At 37.3% G+C, this 19,012-nt stretch overlaps 3 protein-coding genes across 7 annotated transcripts; 2 read left to right on the forward strand and 1 right to left on the reverse strand.

The window, feature by feature from the left end:
- The first annotated feature begins 419 nt into the window (after nt 1–419).
- LOC127803281 (gibberellin-regulated protein 4-like) lies at nt 420–2,272 on the forward strand. 4 transcript variants are annotated; one of them, XM_052339393.1, is made up of 6 exons: nt 420–640; nt 847–1,051; nt 1,176–1,383; nt 1,517–1,552; nt 1,644–1,677; nt 1,806–2,272. In XM_052339393.1, the coding sequence occupies exons 3-6, from the start codon at nt 1,315–1,317 to the stop codon at nt 1,985–1,987; spliced, it is 321 nt and encodes a 106-aa protein (XP_052195353.1). In that variant the 5' UTR covers nt 420–640; nt 847–1,051; nt 1,176–1,314; the 3' UTR covers nt 1,988–2,272. The 4 variants fall into 4 exon arrangements, with proteins under 4 accessions (XP_052195353.1, XP_052195352.1, XP_052195351.1 ...); XM_052339392.1 differs by having other exon boundaries at nt 847–1,001; XM_052339391.1 differs by having other exon boundaries at nt 827–1,383.
- Nucleotides 2,273–2,650: 378 nt separating this feature from the next.
- Nucleotides 2,651–5,784, reverse strand: LOC127803280 (uncharacterized). Of its 2 annotated transcripts, none has more exons than XM_052339389.1 (8): nt 5,377–5,540; nt 4,795–5,053; nt 4,427–4,498; nt 4,277–4,341; nt 4,011–4,170; nt 3,708–3,785; nt 3,488–3,577; nt 2,651–3,380 (listed from the first exon to the last, which is right to left on the reverse strand). In XM_052339389.1, exons 2-8 carry the CDS (start codon nt 5,035–5,037, stop codon nt 3,255–3,257), a joined length of 834 nt encoding a protein of 277 aa, XP_052195349.1. In that variant the 5' UTR covers nt 5,038–5,053; nt 5,377–5,540; the 3' UTR covers nt 2,651–3,254. The 2 variants fall into 2 exon arrangements, with proteins under 2 accessions (XP_052195349.1, XP_052195348.1); XM_052339388.1 differs by lacking the exon at nt 5,377–5,540 and adding an exon at nt 5,591–5,784 and having other exon boundaries at nt 2,652–3,380.
- Nucleotides 5,785–7,498: 1,714 nt separating this feature from the next.
- Nucleotides 7,499–18,855, forward strand: LOC127804983 (structural maintenance of chromosomes protein 4-like). The gene is made up of 28 exons (XM_052342127.1): nt 7,499–7,813; nt 7,938–8,027; nt 8,386–8,487; nt 8,609–8,785; nt 8,863–8,993; nt 9,815–9,893; nt 9,969–10,126; nt 10,214–10,289; nt 10,490–10,618; nt 10,687–10,831; nt 11,543–11,673; nt 13,301–13,453; nt 13,539–13,728; nt 14,246–14,379; nt 14,934–15,092; nt 15,838–16,146; nt 16,224–16,400; nt 16,494–16,577; nt 16,652–16,861; nt 16,946–17,035; nt 17,126–17,247; nt 17,346–17,501; nt 17,590–17,697; nt 17,783–17,843; nt 18,095–18,229; nt 18,354–18,441; nt 18,552–18,624; nt 18,707–18,855. Exons 1-28 carry the CDS (start codon nt 7,643–7,645, stop codon nt 18,816–18,818), a joined length of 3,750 nt encoding a protein of 1,249 aa, XP_052198087.1. The 5' UTR covers nt 7,499–7,642; the 3' UTR covers nt 18,819–18,855.
- The last annotated feature ends 157 nt before the right edge of the window (nt 18,856–19,012 follow it).

Below are 19,012 nucleotides of genomic sequence, written 5' to 3' on the forward strand. Positions count from 1 at the left end.
GTAAACCTAATCCAATTCCCATGCTTTGCCCCCAGCCCCAAACCCAGTAAATTGGGATAAGGTTGCGAGAATAACATCTTTGTTCATCTGCCAAAAGGAGTGGCCAATACTCCCTTAAGCACGCCCATCTTACACCCATCTTTCTCTCTCTCCCCCCCAACTTTATCAAAAGTAAAATTCAGTCTCCGGTCTGCCCGCCCCAACCCGCCCCGCCCCATTATTGAAAAGCAAAGCACCCTCACCCTCACCCTCACTATTGACAACTAGACTGATGCCGTCTTTCCTACTTATATATTTTGGGCTTAATTGGTACAATTTACAATGGCCCATTGCTAGCAGCTTCTTCGGTTCATTGGGCCTTCGGATTGTAACTTGGCAAAGTGGATGTAAAGGTGGAGAATATAAGATACATATCAAGACCTAATAACTCAAATCATCCTCAAAATTCACTATAAAAAAATTGATAAGTAGCGGATGTCCTATTATTTTCCTTAATTAGTGAACTACCTCGTTCTTGTTAATTGATTATTTCTTTTCCTTTTTAACTCAAATACTCTACTTTGTTATTCAAATACCCCAGTTTCAATCTACCTGAGTCACCTACAAATCTACTCCATCCATGTTCGACAACTCCAGACAGGTTCGCCCAATCCTTGATTAAATTTCTATCAATATATATATATATATATATGGTGGCCACGTGAAGCAATCACATGGGATCTGGAAAAGAGAGCAATCGTACGCTCGTCTTTCATGATTGTACCATTTGATTGAGTAGTTTTTTAGTTTTTTTTTTTTTTAATGTTGGTATCATTAATTGAATTAGATCAAACTTGTGCCCGCAAGGTGTCTGAATTAATGTGCATGTGGCGCTGTGCAAACTGAAACTGCTAAATCCCTTTCTTCTGCCGGTCACAACGCTGCTTCCACGTGTTGGGCTTAATGGCTTCCACATGATGAGGTTGCTCTTGCATGTACGAACATGCATGGAAGTAGAAACAGTACGTGTGTACGTTAAGATGGGCGGGAGTTTGGGCCATGTGCTCCCCACGTGGGTTGGATCTCTCCTCTTCCGCTTTTATGAGCCCAACAATTGGACCTTATTATATTTTCATAGGAGCTGAGCTGAGCTGCCTCTGTGGATTTATTTTATCCAATTTCCTTTCCCATTTCAGGCTTTAAATTCCAGTTTTAGTGACAGAAATCGACACTGCTGTTGCTCTATTTATAGCCTACACCATCAGCCAAGCATCCCGTACAAAGCCTCCTCATTCATCACTCTATCACGGAAGGGATTTTGCACAGTACAAGCAGATGGCGATGGCTAAGTTTGCCTCTCTCTTGCTGTTGGCCCTTCTTGCCATTTACATGCTTCAGCCTGTGGTAGGACACACTTGGGCCTCGCTTTTGCTATATTTTTCTCTACAATAATTGTCCAGTTTAGCAGGTTGGGTTTTTAATTATTCATTAATGTCGAATCGTATTGGGTTTGTCTTTGCAATGTTGTTTTAAACAGGTTTTGGCATCAAGGGTTGGCGGCCACCGGAGAAGGGTAAGCCCGCCGCTTAATTTAACATATCCTTTCTTTCCTTTTCTCTTCTCCTCACAAGCAATTAACGAACGCTGCTTTTGCTGTGGCGCAGAACCGATATGGCCCCGGGAGTCTAAGGAGCTATCGTAAGTACATATATTTCAAAACGTCGTTTCTGATTAACGATTCATGTAACCGATCTTACATAATAATAAAATAAAAGATTAATATGCGGTTGTCGTTGTCGTGGTCGTGTCGGGTGGGATGGACTTAGAATGCCCGTCTGAGTGCAAGAGGAGGTGCAGCCGGACGCAGCACAGGAAGCCGTGCATGTTCTTCTGCCAAAAGTGCTGCAGCAAGTGCCTGTGCGTGCCGCCGGGCTTCTACGGCAACAAAGCGGTCTGCCCTTGCTACAACAACTGGAAGACCAAGGAAGGTGGCCCAAAGTGCCCTTAGTCCATCCATCTTCTTACATTTACTTAATTTATTATTTGACTCTCTGTCTCGATCTCTGTGTTTTTGATGTTTTCTCCTTAATTTCTGCTAGCTCTTGTTGTTTTTTGCTTTTGGGTCGTAAGTGCTCCACCTTGCTGTGCCATGGATTACGCCTTCGATGTTCTTTGTTCATTATTTAAATGTAAGATCTGAACTACCGATGGATGGGGCATGAAATTAATTCAGATATATAGTGTGTCCACAACCGCCCTTTTAAGAAGTTTGAATCATTAAATAATCTGACCTTCCAATTTCTTTACACAAATAATTTAATTTTTCCATTTCATTATCAATTCAACAGAAATAAAATTTTAACAGCCCATCAAATATGCTATGGAACAACATATATGTCAAACTTTATTAATAAAAATGACTAATGATTAACTAACAAGATGCATTGAAAATTTCGGCCGCTCATCATAAGTTATTTCACTCTAAAATTCAACTAATAATGGTTAAAAATTTTCTGGAACCCCAATAGGAAGCTATAGATTCTATTAAACGTTTTAGTGGGCTTTTTAACATTTGATCTAAGAACGTCAATGATACAGTTGTCCATATGGCACATATATATATATATATTATGATATTTTCTACAGTGTATAATTTAAACTTAAAACCTATATCCATATTATATGGCTGTAATACGACAAAATCTTAAAATAATCAGCTCAAAATCAAATAAAGTATTATTTATTGGTGTCCAAAGTCCAATTTCTATAGGCCCTTCTTCCAGCTAACTTTAAATTGGAACAACTGGAAGCCCAATTTGAATTTGGGCTGAAGCCCCCTACAACTTGAACCCACTACAGAAAAATCAATGATCCACCACATTTTCAGCCCAGCATTCATTGCCGTCTATTCCATATATTTCATTCCACCCCCTCCCTCCAAACAGTCACAGAAATGCTTGATGCAAGTGCTAGTTCTTAAGAAGAGAAAACACAAATTCCAAAAGCCACTAAAATTAAAAGCTAAGCACAGGCACAGGGTTCGCGATTACAAACAAACAGTTACAGATAGATACCCAGTTTGCTTTTAAGGTTTTAACCGACCTTAAAAGCATTACCAAGTAACCAAACATTTGCTGAAGCTACACGGACATTCAAAGGCCAGAAAGAAGGCCATGACACACACATACACATATTCCACGCTATTTATATACACACAAGAACTTTTAATTATATTTTCTCCTTCTGAAGGCGCTGGAGATTTATTATGATTAGACTTACAGTTCATGAGTCTCATCTCCAGATTCTGATGACGATGATGACGCAGCAAACTGCAGAGCAGCTCGGCGTCGCCCAGATGGCATCAGCATTGCAGGCCCGGTTGCTACAAAGCCAACTCTTTCCTGATCCAAGAGGAGGCATGCATATATGTAATAAAATTGAGATTTTTCCAAAATAATTACTTGTGCTAATTAACTACGTACTGCAAAAGCAGTTAATGATCACTTACATGCCTCCGAAAGCGTTGGTGCAGCACGGTGGTAATCCAGGTCGTGATGTAAATTGGCATGAGGACAGCCAATATACGAAGCAAGAAGATCTGGGGATTTCGGTTGATTAATTAATTGCTACTTAGCGTTTTGTTCATAAGCAGAAAATAACTAAAATGTAAAGCCCACAACAAATTAAGTTAATTAACAAGTAAGCATGTTGTGATGCAAACCACTTACAGAAAAGAGAGCACAGAGCTCCTTCTCGTCCTCATTCACAAGCGAAAATGCATGCCTCATCATCAGTATAGCCAGTACCTGAACGAATCAGAAATGAAAAACTTAATTTAATTGTTAATTTGCCTGCCAATGGGCTAACTGGCTGCCTCTAGTTTCATTTGTTGCTGTTCGAGACAGTGTCGATATGTTGACTTGGGTGCATGTCTGCTTAGATGGGAATTCAAATAATACTAGCTAGCTAAAGCCCCTTTAATTCGTAACATCATATACAGTTATCCCGTTAAATCCGTAGCGGGAGCTTACGATGAGAACAGAAGAGCGGATAATTGCAGTCAAGGCACCACTTGTAGTGATACACTCATCGCCATACTCCAGCACCCCAAAGTTTTCTTCCCCAGCTGCGGCCATGACCCTTGCTGGAGGCACTCCCAGAACAAAATCTGCAGGACCATTCATGCCCTCTCTGCAACACAATTTTCAATTCAAATCGACGAACCTTAATATAATTAATCTGCAATTAATTAAAGAATCTCTTAATAAGATCAGAAATAGCAGATGCATGGGTTTGCCTGATATCAATGATTGCGTCTTCAATGTTGGGCAGGGCGGGGGCGGTGTAGCCAGCTTTGTAAGGCTGTATATATAAAGATATATATTAATAGAAATTTAGAGGCAACCAACAATAATGTTGCAAGCAGTTTCTTAGTTTAATTAATTACCTGGTGGCAGATTTCACAGATGGTGTTCTTCTTCTCATTGCACCAACGTTGAACACAGCTCCTATGAGCAAACTGGATATAGATTCACGGGGGAGAGAGAGCGAGAGAGAGATGATGAAAACTGTTAAGTAAAAGACAATTATCTTGTTGATGAGACATTCACGGCAGCTCGACTAAACCAGTCGGTGGCACAAATACCTAGCTGGTTTTTTGTCGTCATCGACAACAAATACAACCAGGCCACCTTTTCCTTGAAACCAAGGATACTGTAGATTATCGGAAAACCACTTACACTTAGCCGAGTTGAATACAGGCGACGGCTCTGGCGGAAACAAGTTAAAATGAATACTATATATATGTGTGTGTACCTTGAGGCTGCCGCAGCAAGCGCAAGGTGATTCCATTTTCTTGATCAAATCTTCCTCGTGACAAATGCGGCACAACGCTTTCTCACTTTCCTTGACTTGATCGTTCGAAAAAGAAAACTTCACTCCCTCATCAGCACCCACGATTTTCACAGAAATTGGTTCGCCGCCAGAAGGCTTCTCGAATTTCGGGGTTAAAGGCGCTCCCGTCGGATCCATCTTTTCAGAGCTTACGTGATCGCTCATCCTTCCTCAAGTACTCCTGTACCACCGACAACATCGTGATTAATTAGCAAACGAGAGAATTGAGTCTCCTTTTACTGAGAAAAAAAAAAAAAAGACGAGACAGGCTTGGTCGTCAGATTTAGTTCAATTTTCTTCTTCTTGTTGAAAACGGCGAAGAAACACACAAAACCCAGAATGTTTTTCAATTTGACCAAGGAGATCGTGATGTGTATATATAGAAAGAGCAGTTTTTACTTTTCCATCCATCAGATCGGTGGAAAGAAATTAACAGCAATGAGAAAACAACTGAGGAAGTAGAAAGCGATAAATTTTGGACCTCCAATTCCCCCATTTTCTCACCAGACAAACGGAGGAACTGGATATGATCACTTAGAAAACTTTGCACAAGATCAGAAGAACAAACGCATATTTCCCGAGAAAGATACTCGGACACAGATCATCCCAAGAAAAATTAATCCTCCACAGAACAAGCGAATGCTCAAAACAATATTCCGGCGAGAGAGATAGAATCAAAGATAAGAACACTGAGAGAGAGAGAGAGAGTGGAAAGTACTTGAAAGCAGCAGAGCAGGGCTTGGTGAATGGAGAGTGCACGGAAGGGCGTAAGTGGTGTATATATATCAGATGATTTAGGCTAGGATGACGGGGCCTGAGGCTCGTTGACATCCGAGCCTGTTTAACAGGGCGAAACGCTGACTGACGACGTCATGGGCCGGACAGTTGTCCTCCGTCAGCTTAAGCCCTTCTCCATCTCTCTCTTGCCATTATCCAAACCCGCCGCCTCATCTCTATCTTCTCTTTTGCATGGGCAACCGGTTCAAGTAATCTACCTTTTTCATTCAAATTACCCTCTTGTCCTCCTAAATTTCACATATTCAAGGACATCAAATATTAATAAATATATAAATATATCTTTTATATTGAATTTATCTCATTATGTAATTATACATTATTCAATTCAATCGATGGATAATATAGCGATAAATTTAAATTTATATTCAATATTTAAAATAAAAATTATTTACACAAAAAAATTTAACTAAACAAACAAACAATATAGCGACAAATTTATACTTTTATTTAAACGTTTAAAATAATAACGATATTATGTAAATAATTTAACTAAAGAAATCGACAATGTCACGATAAATTTAACTTTTATAGGATAATTCCAAATAGGAGCACGACAAATTTATACTTTTAATTTAATAAATTTCCTATCATGTGCAAAAATAATTAATTAAATAAGTAATAAATTTATAATATATCTTATTTTAGCAATAAGGAAAATTATAATTTTATTTTATTTTTTTGTGCATCAATAGATAGATCAAGTCAAATTCTGAATTCTAAATCATAAATAATTCACCATGATGCAACCCAATAAATGATTAAACTATAAATAACTGATATTAAATTAAAAAAAAAAATTAGAGGGGGCATGATTTTAACTTAGTGGGCAGCGAGGGTCATTTAAGGAATTTGATAAGAAGTTCCGTGAAGAACTGGACAAAGAGCTAAGAAACCGGCGGATTCTCGGCGTGAAGGCACAGCTAGCTTTAAAAAGTTTCGAAAGTTCCACGAAAGGCGCCGAGGCCACTGTTTCAGTTTCAACTCGCCTCGATTTCTTTCGATTCCCAAACTACCCCCACCTTGCTCTCTTCAGGCAGCTTTATTTTCTTTTCTTATTAAATTTATATTTCTAAACTAATTTAATAAGCATATTTGAATATTTATTAAAATAAATATATTAATAAGTTCATTAGAAACCCATTTATATTTCTAAGCTAATAACCAGATGGAATTAATGAATTTATAGATAATAAATTGACCCAAACCAAAAATTTCAAAAATAAATTTAATTTAAATGGCCAAAATGATCAAATTTAAAACTTAGTAGAATTTTTAAAATAATAATATGCTTCAATTAATTTGATTTATTTATTAAAAACAAAATATTACTGTTAAAACCAATCCGCTCGAAAAACTCAAATTGAATTTTTTCATATACATGAACAAAACCGAATCAGCCTTTATTTCTAAAAATATTTATATACATGCAAAATATAATTTTTTTATTTTTTATTTCGAATTGACCCAATAATTTTTATTTCAATTAGTTTAAATGTATTTATTTATGTACCCAATAATAATATTTTTCTTCGGAAAGTACTATTAAATATTAACAGAAATAAGTCATTAGAGTCATTTCATTTTTGTGTGGAATTTGTATTTTAATATATTATTTTTTCATAATTATTATTATTATTATTAATAGAGGGCGGAATTATATATACATATATATATATATATTTAAATAAAACGATCTTGAAAGTGGGTTGGAGGCAGGAGGCCCATTCCCAACCTCTCCAAAAGCCCAGAAAGGTGTCTTATTTGAACTCTGATCCATTTTAGTTTCCCGCCCTTTCTTCTCGCCATTCATAAGCATCGTTTCCTCAAAATTTATTTGCATTTTAAAAAATTATTATTGAATTCGAGTCCGCTTCGAAATTCTTCGGGGTCTGCGGTTTGGGAAAGCTCAATCCGAAGCGGGTTCGAGTGGTTTCTTCGTCGGCGGGAAAGGCCTGTTCTGAGCGGAACCAGGATGGGGGCTCCGATGGAAGCAACGATGACCGACGACGCCGTGAACGGTGATTCCGAGGACAGTAGAGGAGGAGGCAGATCCAGAAATCTCCCAAGGCTCTTCATCAAAGAAATGGTGCTCCGGAATTTCAAATCCTACGCCGGCGAGCAACGTGTCGGCCCCTTTCACAAGGTTAGGGTCTCTCTCTCTCTCTCTCTCTCTCTCTCTCTCTCTCTCTACATTCGTGTATACATTTCGTCCGCAAAAACAACAACTTGTGATTTTGGTGAAATTTTCTCTGGCGGCTGGTTTGTAGAGTTTTTCCGCGGTGGTTGGTCCTAATGGGAGTGGGAAGAGCAATGTGATTGATGCCATGCTTTTTGTGTTCGGAAAACGAGCCAAGCAGGTAATTCCCCAATCCTGTTTCTCTTCTTTATGGAGGTTCCTCTTATTTTATGTCTTGCGTTTTCCACCATTAAGAAATGTCGGAGGGAAAGAATTGAATTCGATAACATCCTGAATCTTGTTCCAGTGCTTGGTGATGGCAATTTCAAGAAAAAGAAGGGAAAAATAAAGACAAACTGAAAGCAAAAATTAACTGGACTTTCTATCTGAATTAGATTTTGTGCAGCTGGGAGGGCCCTAGTCCCATGTTTTCAACCAGATGGAAGGCTGGTTAGGAATGTAAACTGCATACTAGCATTAAAGCTAGCTTATGTACAAATTTGACCACAATCTGTGCTACTCACTTAAATATCGTGCAGATGCGCCTTAACAAAGTTTCAGAGCTCATCCACAATTCTACCAATCACCTGAACCTGGACAGCGCTGGTGTCTCCGTCCACTTTCAGGAGATCATTGACTTGGTAACAAAGTTTCTTTTTTTTTTTTTTTTCTTTTTCTTTTTTATTACTGGTGTAGGGGATGGTACCCTGTATATTTCCATTTGTGTGGTTAACTAGACCTAAATTTGTTCGTTGGCTTTAGGATGATGGGACCTATGAAGCTGTTCCAGGCAGTGATTTTGTAATAACACGTGTTGCATTTCGGGACAACTCATCTAAGTACTACATCAATGATCGACTTAGTAATTTCACAGAAGTTACTAAGAAGCTGAAAGGGAAAGGGGTGGATTTGGATAACAACCGATTTCTAATACTTCAGGTAGAGTTCAATCAGAAGTGATTTCTGTTTAAGTTTCATTTTATTTTTCTTGAAGTGCATATATTGGCTGTTACCAGGGCGAAGTTGAGCAGATATCATTGATGAAACCAAAGGCTCAAGGACCACATGATGAAGGATTTCTTGAATATCTCGAGGACATAATAGGAACAAACAAATATGTTGAAAAGATTGATGAGTCATATAAGCAGTGAGTTTTTATGCTTATTTTCTGGAATTTGTCATTTTGTGCATGGGCAAAAGTATTTCTTATCATGCACCATATATCCTATCTGTTAGTGTAGGACTGTATTCACATTTCTTGTTATTTTGCCAAGTTAAACATATTAGACAAAAATGGATGGTTACAAGAAGAAAACTTTTGGCAAAAACAACTATAATTATTGTTTGCCATCGCCAACTTTCTACAGGCAGCATTCTTTACAAAGATAGATCTTGCACGTTACTCACTATTCTTGGCTTTGGTGGTTGAGTTCAAGCATGTTCATTTAAAAATCCACATACTTGCACCTCAACATAAATACTTTCTGGGTTAATGATCACAGGAATAACTATACTATTGCCACTAATCTCATGATCCAACTTCACATTGGTAATATATTGGGAGGTTTAAAGTATAGTACTTGTCCCATGAATTCATGAGTAAACTTAGTTTTCTTTTTTGGATGAGGACCTGTGGTGTTATAAGTTGTATCAAAACCACCCTAGGGTAAAGTGCTTAAGATTGACTCGAGTCAAATTAAGATATGAGAATTCCGACCCGATGAGGATGGTTGATCCAATCGTACATTGGGAGTTTATCATGATCCAATTGTACATTGGTAGTTTACTAAGGAGGTCTTGGACATGTTACTTGGTCTTATGAACTCAAGAGTTATACAGCTAGCCTTTTGGGTGAGGCTGGGTTTTGTTACAACTAATGCATGCACACATTAACATTTTAGTGTGAAATGGTACTCTTAACAGTTTCTAAAACCTATTTATATTAACTTTTTGTTGTTTTGCTTATAGGCTAGAAGCCCTTAATGAGAGTAGGTCAGGGGTAGTGCAGATGGTGAAATTGGCTGAGAAAGAAAGAGATGGCTTAGAGGTACTTTTGAGCTGTCACACTATTATACGTTTTCTGTATTGTACATTAATTTGCCAAGTTATCCTGTTTTATCAGGGTGTGAAGAATGAAGCAGAAGCCTATATGCTGAAGGAGTTGTCACTGTTGAAATGGAAAGAAAAGGCCACAAAATTTGCTTCTGAAGACAATAGCTCACAAATGATGCAAATAAAAGAAAGTGTGTTCAGCTTGGAAGAAAATATAAAAATTGAAAGGTGATTTTGGTCAGAAAGTATTTCAAAGATACACTATTTTTCTCTGTTGATATATGTATATATTCGAAAATTTCCGATCTTTTTCAGGGAAAAGATTCAAGAAAATAATAAGCAACTAAAGGAGCTCGAGGCCTTGCACTCAAAGTATATGAAGAAACAGGAGGTCTGCAATGCATTTATTAATTGGCTTTTATCTGCCAGTGCTTGTAAGGAAAACAATTATAGTTTCCAAACATTTGAGTGCCATTGCTTCAAATGGGAAAACATATGTTCTTACCAACCAATAAAGTGATGGAATCATTGCCTTAAAATTTTCCTTTGTTTGAGGAAGGCCTGGTTTGAATTTTTTTTTTGAAACTCTAGGAACTGGATAGTGGGCTCAGACGCTGTAAGGAGGAGTTCAAAGAGTTTGAAAGGCAGGATGTTAAGTACAGGGAAGATTTAAAGCACATGAAGCAAAAGATTAAGAAACTGGATGAAAAAATTGAGAAGGTATGGGAATATATGTTTTTATTTGATTTAAGCTGATGCATGGACCTCATTCTTGGATTTTACTGTAGGATTCATCAAAGATTGATGACATCACTAGGGACTGTGAGGATTCAACAAATATGCTTCCACAACTGGAGGAAGACATTCCAAAACTGCAAAGTCTTTTGTCGGAAGAGGAGAAGGTTTTGGAGGAAATAAAGGAGGATTCTAAAGGTGTTGCATTGACTCAAAGATTATTTGTAGACAGAACAGGGAATTGTCCTGCTTTATTCCCCTTTTTTACCTGATTAAATCCTCAATAATTCGTATGTCTTTTTTTGTGATTTATTTTCTTGAACAGTCACATGCATCTCATCATCGCTTATATTTATATGAGCATGAAATCTGGGGATTCTGAGCTATTGCAATGTCAGGTCTTCACTCAAGCATTGGTTTTTCAATGCCTTGCACAGTGGGTTTTGCTTGCAAAATTCGAGATATTTTGTTTACTTCATCTCTCAGTAGCAGAGAACATAGTTGTTATAAAATTAGTGCCTCTGATATTGTAAAATAATCTAGTATTTAGAGAAAGCTTTCTTGTTTTGCAAGCATTATTGGATCATATTATTTTGAATTTGGATGTGAATACATATTACTATGTTTCTTTATATTGGGTGGTTAGGCAAGTTATAGGGGGAATTCTGATTTGGTAAACCTGCTTTAATTATAGAGAGAATTTAAGAATTATTGTTGCTCAAGAGGTTTAAATGGGAATAGAACCTATTCGTAAATTGTTTTTCATTTACAGGTCCTCTATTTAGTCAGAAGAGGTTTTTAAAATTTCTCCTACTTGTTTGCTATTGCTCAGTTGATTAACTTTTGATTGTCGATGCAATTAATTTTAGTATTGTGTTTTCACTCATATTTTAATTGGTTGGCTAACAGTTGAAACTGAAAAGTATCATGGTGAGCTGGCTAAGGTACGTGCTAAACTAGAACCTTGGGAGAAGCAGTTAATTGAGCACAAGGGAAAACTTGAAGTTGCTTGTACCGAATGCAATCTTTTAACTGAGAAGGTAAGGTGAAAAACGTAAATGAAAGTTGCTTATCCATGAAATTATTCTTTGGCATTCCCTGACTTTATAGGGTTCTATTCTATGTTCTATTTTCCTGTCCTGATTGGGAGTATACATGCTAATTTTAATGCTCTAATTCTTGGAATGGAAATTATATTGCATCTTTATAGGAGGGCTGAGCCACAAAAATAGCTTATGATTCACCTTGTCTTTAGCAATTTTTATAAATGTGATTAGAGGTCTTATTGATAAATTTGATAGATATTTATTTATAATCCTCCCTCTAACCATGTGAAAGGATGAGTGTTTATCCCATAGTTGGGAAATCCTGCTGGTAGGACTTACTCTTTTGATATTTCAACCCTTCTTTTAAACTAAACAAATGGTTCTCATAAAGCGTGAAGACTTTAGGCACTCAAATTACAAATTGAATGGAATCATGTGCTATGCTATGTAAGTTCTTATTAGTTTGGTTCTCTTATGTGAATTTTAGCTGAAGTTCTATGATTTTTTAAGTTCCTTCTATTCCCATACTTGCTCATCATCCCAATTTGATTTTAGAAACAATGCTACATTCACAATTCACTTCTAGGTTTGCACTAGAGCTTCATTCATTTCAGCCTACAACGATACCTATTTTATTTGTTGCCACACCAAAATACAGGTCGAACATATGAAATGAAATAGGAAATATGCCAACTCTATCTTAACAAGGTGCAGGACCTTGCATTACATTTATTCTGGTTTCTAATTGAGAGCCTTCAACTTGTCATTCTTTTTAGTAAACTGATCCAGCCAAAGAAAGTGATAGGTGGTCCTGTAGAGGTTTGGAAGAAGGGTAACTTATTGTGAGCAGGGTAGTTAACTTCTGCTTACCTGGATGAATGGCTTACCTGACTTGGGTTAAGAATAATTTGGAGGAGTTAGCAATTGAATCTGCTGAGAGAATTACAGCATATCTAGAAGTTTGCAGTTCTTCGGGTGACACATCTTTAGAGTCGATAAACTCTATTTTCTGTTGCTTCTAGACAAATGAAAGTTGCATTGAATGTGAGAAATGATAACATTTGACTTATTTAAATTATTGTCAAGATCTCGGGTGTAGCAGATTATTTCTCTGGATGAGTAGTTACCAGCTGTTAATTTTTCTGTTTTTTTAGTTGATAGCTGTACACTTTCAGTTATAATATGTAACTGAAACAACTGCCTTAAAGAGTAGCTATATAAGCTACTCGAGACTGCTTTGGAGGTTGTTGAGCAATAACAAAACTGAATTCCTTTCTCTTCAATTCTCTCCCTAATTTCTCTATGTTTTCTTCCTCATCTTTCAATCTTTCTCTCTCATTCTGATTTCTATCTTCAAACAGGCCCTAGGTCAGGACTGGTTCCTGACAATTATTTGTGAACTATTTGTTCATATCTCCTCAGTTTGATTATCTTGCTCATTATAATAAGTCGGGAACAATGTGCTATTATGGACTACTAATGCATATTTGACTTAACTAAGGCTCCCCATTCCAAATGGTGGTTCAATTTTTTGTATTTTCTATTTAGTAACTAGTAAGTTGATTAAAAAATTGAGGTTCGAAGAAAATTGATTATTGAAATTTCATTGTTAAATGTTCAGCATGAAAAAGGTCATGCTGCTTATGAAGATGCTCAGAAGCAGATGAATGACATTCAGAAGAAAATTGAGACAAAGACCGAAAGCATTGCAAACATTCAGAGTGCATTAGAGAAACACAAGCTCGAAGCTGCTGGTGCTCGTAAAGTGGAGCAAGTCAGTTATTTGATATTGAGCTTTGGAGTTTCATTATTCTTTTTGCCATTATTTGAGTTGGTGTGTATATTCAACTCCAATGCAGGATTGTCTCAAAGAACAAGAAGCACTAATTCCTCTTGAACAAGCTGCAAGGCTAAAGGTCTCAGAGCTTTCAACTCTAATGGAATCTGAAAAGAGAGAGGGATCTGTTCTGAAAGCAATACTTCAAGCAAAAGACGCAAACCAGATTCAAGGAATTTACGGTCGAATGGGTGACCTAGGTGCCATTGATGGTATCAATTTTCTGCAGTCAATTTTTCTTTCATATTTGATGATCGTCTCCTCTGTTACTCTATCCAACTTCATGTCTTAAATAGTTTCTAAAACATGACTTTCTGGATGTCTTCGGCAAAGAAGGAAACCATTTGTGATTTCTTTATTTGCTGATTGTTCAATGAAGGTATAAACTGGAGCTTTACTTCTTCATCTCTGGTTCCTTTTTTGATATACTTTTCTGTTTGAGGGAGCAACTAAATGTAAATCTATCTGCACTTGTTTGTTCAGTGCAGTCAACTTTATGTTTTGCCATCTTGTTTTAAAGTTGCATTAATGCACGACCAAAATCAATTGAAATTATTGTTTTATACCTGTCACTGTAGCTTTTTTCTGATGTTGTTCGACTGATACAGTGATTCTTTTAGTTTTTCCCCAGCTGTTTATTTGCCAAAACAAGTTTGTAAAAGCCTTCAGCTATAAATATTTCCTTCACCTTGACTCTTACTTTTTCATTTGATTGGTTCTTTATTGCAGCAAAATATGACATTGCCATATCCACAGCATGTCCGGGGCTTGATTATATTGTTGTGGAAACAACTAGTGCAGCTCAAGCATGTGTGGAGCTGCTTCGTAGGAAAAACCTTGGCGTTGCTACTTTCATGATTTTGGTAGAAAATAAATATTGAACTTAGTAGTTTCATGCTTTCTATTTTTAGCTGCTATCTTTAATAGAAATAAATGTTCCAAAACCTGGGGAACTGGCTGACACTGTTAGATTAGAGTGGTGGGCAAGTTTAGTTGAAAATAATTAGCTACAGCAACAGAAGTGTGCAACTGTAATAACCCGTGTTAGCTGACTATTTTATTGGAGTCTCTCTCTCTCTCTCTCTCTCTATATATATATATATATATTACATGCAGACTTTCTTTTGTGGAGCCTTGAGTGATTGCTTTGAATCTCTAAGATAGGCATCAATGAAATTGTGAAGCAGAATCTTAAATGCGTAGTAATTTATAGATCAAGACAATTCCCAATCATGCCAAATTTGTTCTTGTCTCATCCCCCCTCTTGCCAAATTTCTCATCTCAATTCCTATCAAACTGGCAGAAGCAATCTCATGCCAGTGGGTGATTGGTTGTTGGTTTAGAGAACCAAAAATCTATATTCAACTCTTTTTGTACATGTGGACATCAACTAATCTTTTCTTATTCCTTCTTGCAGGAGAAACAGGTTAATCATCTGTCTAGATTACAGGAGAAAGTAAACACTCCCAAGGGGGTCCCTCGCCTTTTTGATTTGGTGAAAGTTCAAGATGAGAGAATGAAGCTTGCTTTCTTTGCAGCACTGGGGAACACAGTTGTAGCTGAGAATATTGATCAGGTAGATTTAGCTCTGTGTGTTTTCTAAACATGCTTGCCTACATTTTTTCACCTGTGTTGCCAGTCTGTGAAGCAGAGATGCCCCTGAAAGTTCATGCCATATACTAGCACTCTATTTCGGGCATGATGTCTATCTTGTAGTAGGTCAATGAAAGTTTATGGATTTCCTTTTACTTCTCTGAAAAGATAAATAAATCAATTTCCTTATTTCACCTCATTAATGATTTGAACTTTCATTGGAACAAAGATGATCACCTGTGAGACCCCCGGTTCACTTGACTTTTCAAAGAAGGTCCAAGGGGCAGGGGGCAGGGGTGTAAATGGGCTGGCTGGCATAACAGCCAGCCATGTGCATTAGGGGTAGGGAAGGGAAATCGCTGGGTTGTGTAACAACCCAGCAGGTGCGTAACAGATATCTGTTGAGGAGGGGCGGAAGAATATGTAGAGGGGGAAGAAGTGGAGGGAGGTAGACATTATTCTTATATTGAGTCTTAGGGAGAGTTAAAGGCCTCTCGAACGTCCAGTTTTTCTTGTAATCGGATTGAAGTGGGAATTTGAATTCAGTTTCAATGAATTATTTCTTTGGGTTCTCATCATCACCATCTTCAAGCAGATGTTGGACCTTGTAATTATTTAGTTGTGTCAATTTGCAGTAGAAAGCTTATTGTACATTTGCAAATAACATCAATTCATTAAATGTAACTCGGTGACACTTTTAATTGTGATTTGTTTCTCTGAATTTTTAGGCAACACGTATTGCATATGGTGGAAACAAAGAGTTTCGACGTGTAGTAACACTAGATGGTTCTTTATTTGAAAAATCTGGTACCATGAGTGGTGGGGGAACTAAACCACGTGGTGGCAAGATGGGAACATCTATCCGAGCAACCAGTGTTTCTCCAGAAGCTGTTACAAATGCTGAGATTGAGCTTTCTGCAATGGTTGAAAAATTGGGTATCATTCGCCAAAAAATGGCTGATGCAGTGAGGCTATACAAGGTCTCTGAGAAGACAGTTGCACAGTTGGAAATGGACTTAGCCAAATGCCAGAAGGAGGTAATAACTCATGCATACATTGTTACCCTTTTTCTTTTGTTGTTCAAGTGTATGCACTGATTTTTTCATTCAAACAGATTGACAGTTTGAAAGCACAACATGGTTATGTTGAAAAACAACTTGATTCCCTGAAGGCTGCATCAGAGCCCAGGAGAGATGAGCTTGATAGGCTTGGAGAATTGAGGAATATTATGTACGGAGAAGAAAAAGAGATTGAAAGGCTTATAGAAGGTTCAAAGCAACTGAAGGAGAAGGTGAGAATTGGGTTCTTTTTCGTTGTTGTTTGAACCATTATTGTAGTTCAATTCATAGAAAAGTAAGCTTATTTAGGTTATTGCCATTTGTAGGCATTGGAGCTTCAGAGAAGAATAGAGAATGCAGGAGGTGAAAAACTGAAATCACAGAAGTCAAAGGTCAACAAGATCGAATCTGTAAGTATATTCACGATTTGAATCTATGCTAGATCATACAAGTGAATGCTCAAGTCTGTGCTACCATCTCGCAGGACATTGATAAGAACAGCACAGAGATCAACCGCCACAAAGTTCAGTTAGAAACTGGCCAAAAAATGTTAAAGAAATTAGCTAAGGGGATTGAGGAGTCAAAGAAGGAGAAAGAACGACTTCTTGGGGAGAAAGAAAACTTCCTTTCAATGTTCAAAGTCATAGAGCAAAAGGCATTTACTGTTCAAGAGAATTATAAGAAAACACAGGCGGTAATACATTTATTTGTTTAATTTATCTCATCAATTTAGGTGTATTAAATAGAGTTATTGGACTCACTGTCCTTGAACTGCTAGTTAATTGATCAACATAAAGATGTGCTGGATAAAGCAAAATCTGACTATGAGGCACTAAAGAAAACTGTGGATGAGTTGCGAGCATCTGAGGTACTATGCATATAAATTCATTTTAGCTTTTAGCTTCTTTTCTCTGTCTATCATTTGACAGGACATCACAAATTTTTTTATGAGGAATAGATTGATGCTGACTATAAGTTACAAGACATGAAAAAGGCCTACAAGGAATTGGAAATGAAGGGAAAAGGACAGAAGAAGATGCTTGATGATTTGCATGTTGCTCTCTCAAGGCATATCGAACAGTATGCCTCAACCTACAGGCTGTTTTCTGCAATTGGTGTACATTGTTCCTTCATTTGATGTTTCGTCTCACATGTATTTTTACTCCTGATGGATCCAGAATTCAGAAAGATTTAGTAGACCAGGAAAAGTTTCAAGCAACAATGAGTGATGAAACTCTTGCCACATCTTGTGATTTGAAAAGAGCCCTTGAAATGGTGGCAATACTTGAAGCACAACTGAAAGAGATGAGCCCAAATCTGGATTCAATTTCAGAGTATAATTTCTCTCTACATTTATGATGTGGGCAGAATAATACATATTTTGCGGTATTTCTTTGCTAATTGTACCCATCGTTATGGTAGATACCGGAGAAAAGTTTCTTTGTACAATGAAAGAGTAGAGGATCTCAACACAATTACCCAACAGCGGGATGAGATAAAGAAACAATATGATGACTGGAGAAAGAAAAGGCAATTCTGGCTATGGTTTTTTCATTTATTTTTGTATATTTCTCTCTTTCCCTTTCTTTGAAACACAAGTGTTTGCTGTTTTCAGGTTGGATGAGTTCATGGCAGGATTTAACACAATATCTCTGAAGTTGAAGGAAATGTATCAGGTTCTCTGTCAGATGCATGATCTGAATATTTATGACAACGTTTGGCTTTACCTACATTGGGTGATATTGCCATTTAGTCAACCTTGATTTTTGTTCCTCCCTTGTATTCAGTACTCTTGATCTTTGTTCTGGAAATTGACATGGGCTTAAATTTGGGCCTTGGGCTTTACGTGGATGGACAGTTGCTACCACTTTTTTATCATTTTTACCTTATTTTGGCAAATAAACTCATACATGATTTTTTGCTGCAGATGATCACCCTAGGAGGTGATGCAGAACTTGAGTTGGTGGATTCTTTGGATCCTTTCTCAGAAGGCGTTGTTTTCAGTGTAAGACCTCCTAAAAAGAGCTGGAAAAATATTGCAAACTTATCTGGTGGTGAAAAGGTATCCTCTGGAAGGAATTGATGCTTCCAATTTATTGGCCTCTTCAGTCAGCTGTCTTAGATCCCATCTTTTGATTTCTATGAAACTGATCTTGGTTTATTTGTGTTATTGTTATTGCTTTCAGACACTTAGCTCATTGGCTCTTGTTTTTGCACTCCACCATTACAAACCCACGCCACTTTATGTTATGGACGAGATTGATGCTGCTCTGGGTATGTTGATCATTAGTTAGATGATTCTTTTAATGGCTTTTCTCCAGTTTCCTCGTTAACTTTGCTCTCCTTCGGTCTCATCTTACATTTTTGTTCTCACAATGTGGCAGATTTTAAGAATGTTTCAATTGTGGGACATTATGTCAAGGACCGTACAAAGGATGCACAGTTCATCATCATCAGGTAGGTGCCTTGGATAAAATCTTAACTGTTAACGGAACCTTCACGCTGGTATTCTTATACTGCCTGTTTACCGTTCATGCAGCCTTAGGAACAACATGTTTGAGTTGGCTGACCGACTCGTTGGAATATATAAAACTGACAACTGCACGAAGAGCATAACTATTAACCCTGGAAGTTTTGTGGTTTGTGAATGAGTTGCTTATTGGCTGGACATTCACAGAAGAATTCCTGATGTGTCTCATGATTGCTTTGTCTTGAAGAATCTGAGGCTCTGGGGATTGGGAGAAACCTAGGCCTGTATATCAATTAAATATTGATTATGTTAGTGTTGTATTTAATCCTTTCTGGGTAAAGCCAACCTCATAACTGCATCTGAGAGTCATAATAA

This window comes from Diospyros lotus, chromosome 6, assembly GCF_014633365.1.
Source record: "Diospyros lotus cultivar Yz01 chromosome 6, ASM1463336v1, whole genome shotgun sequence".
Taxonomy (NCBI): domain Eukaryota; kingdom Viridiplantae; phylum Streptophyta; class Magnoliopsida; order Ericales; family Ebenaceae; genus Diospyros; species Diospyros lotus.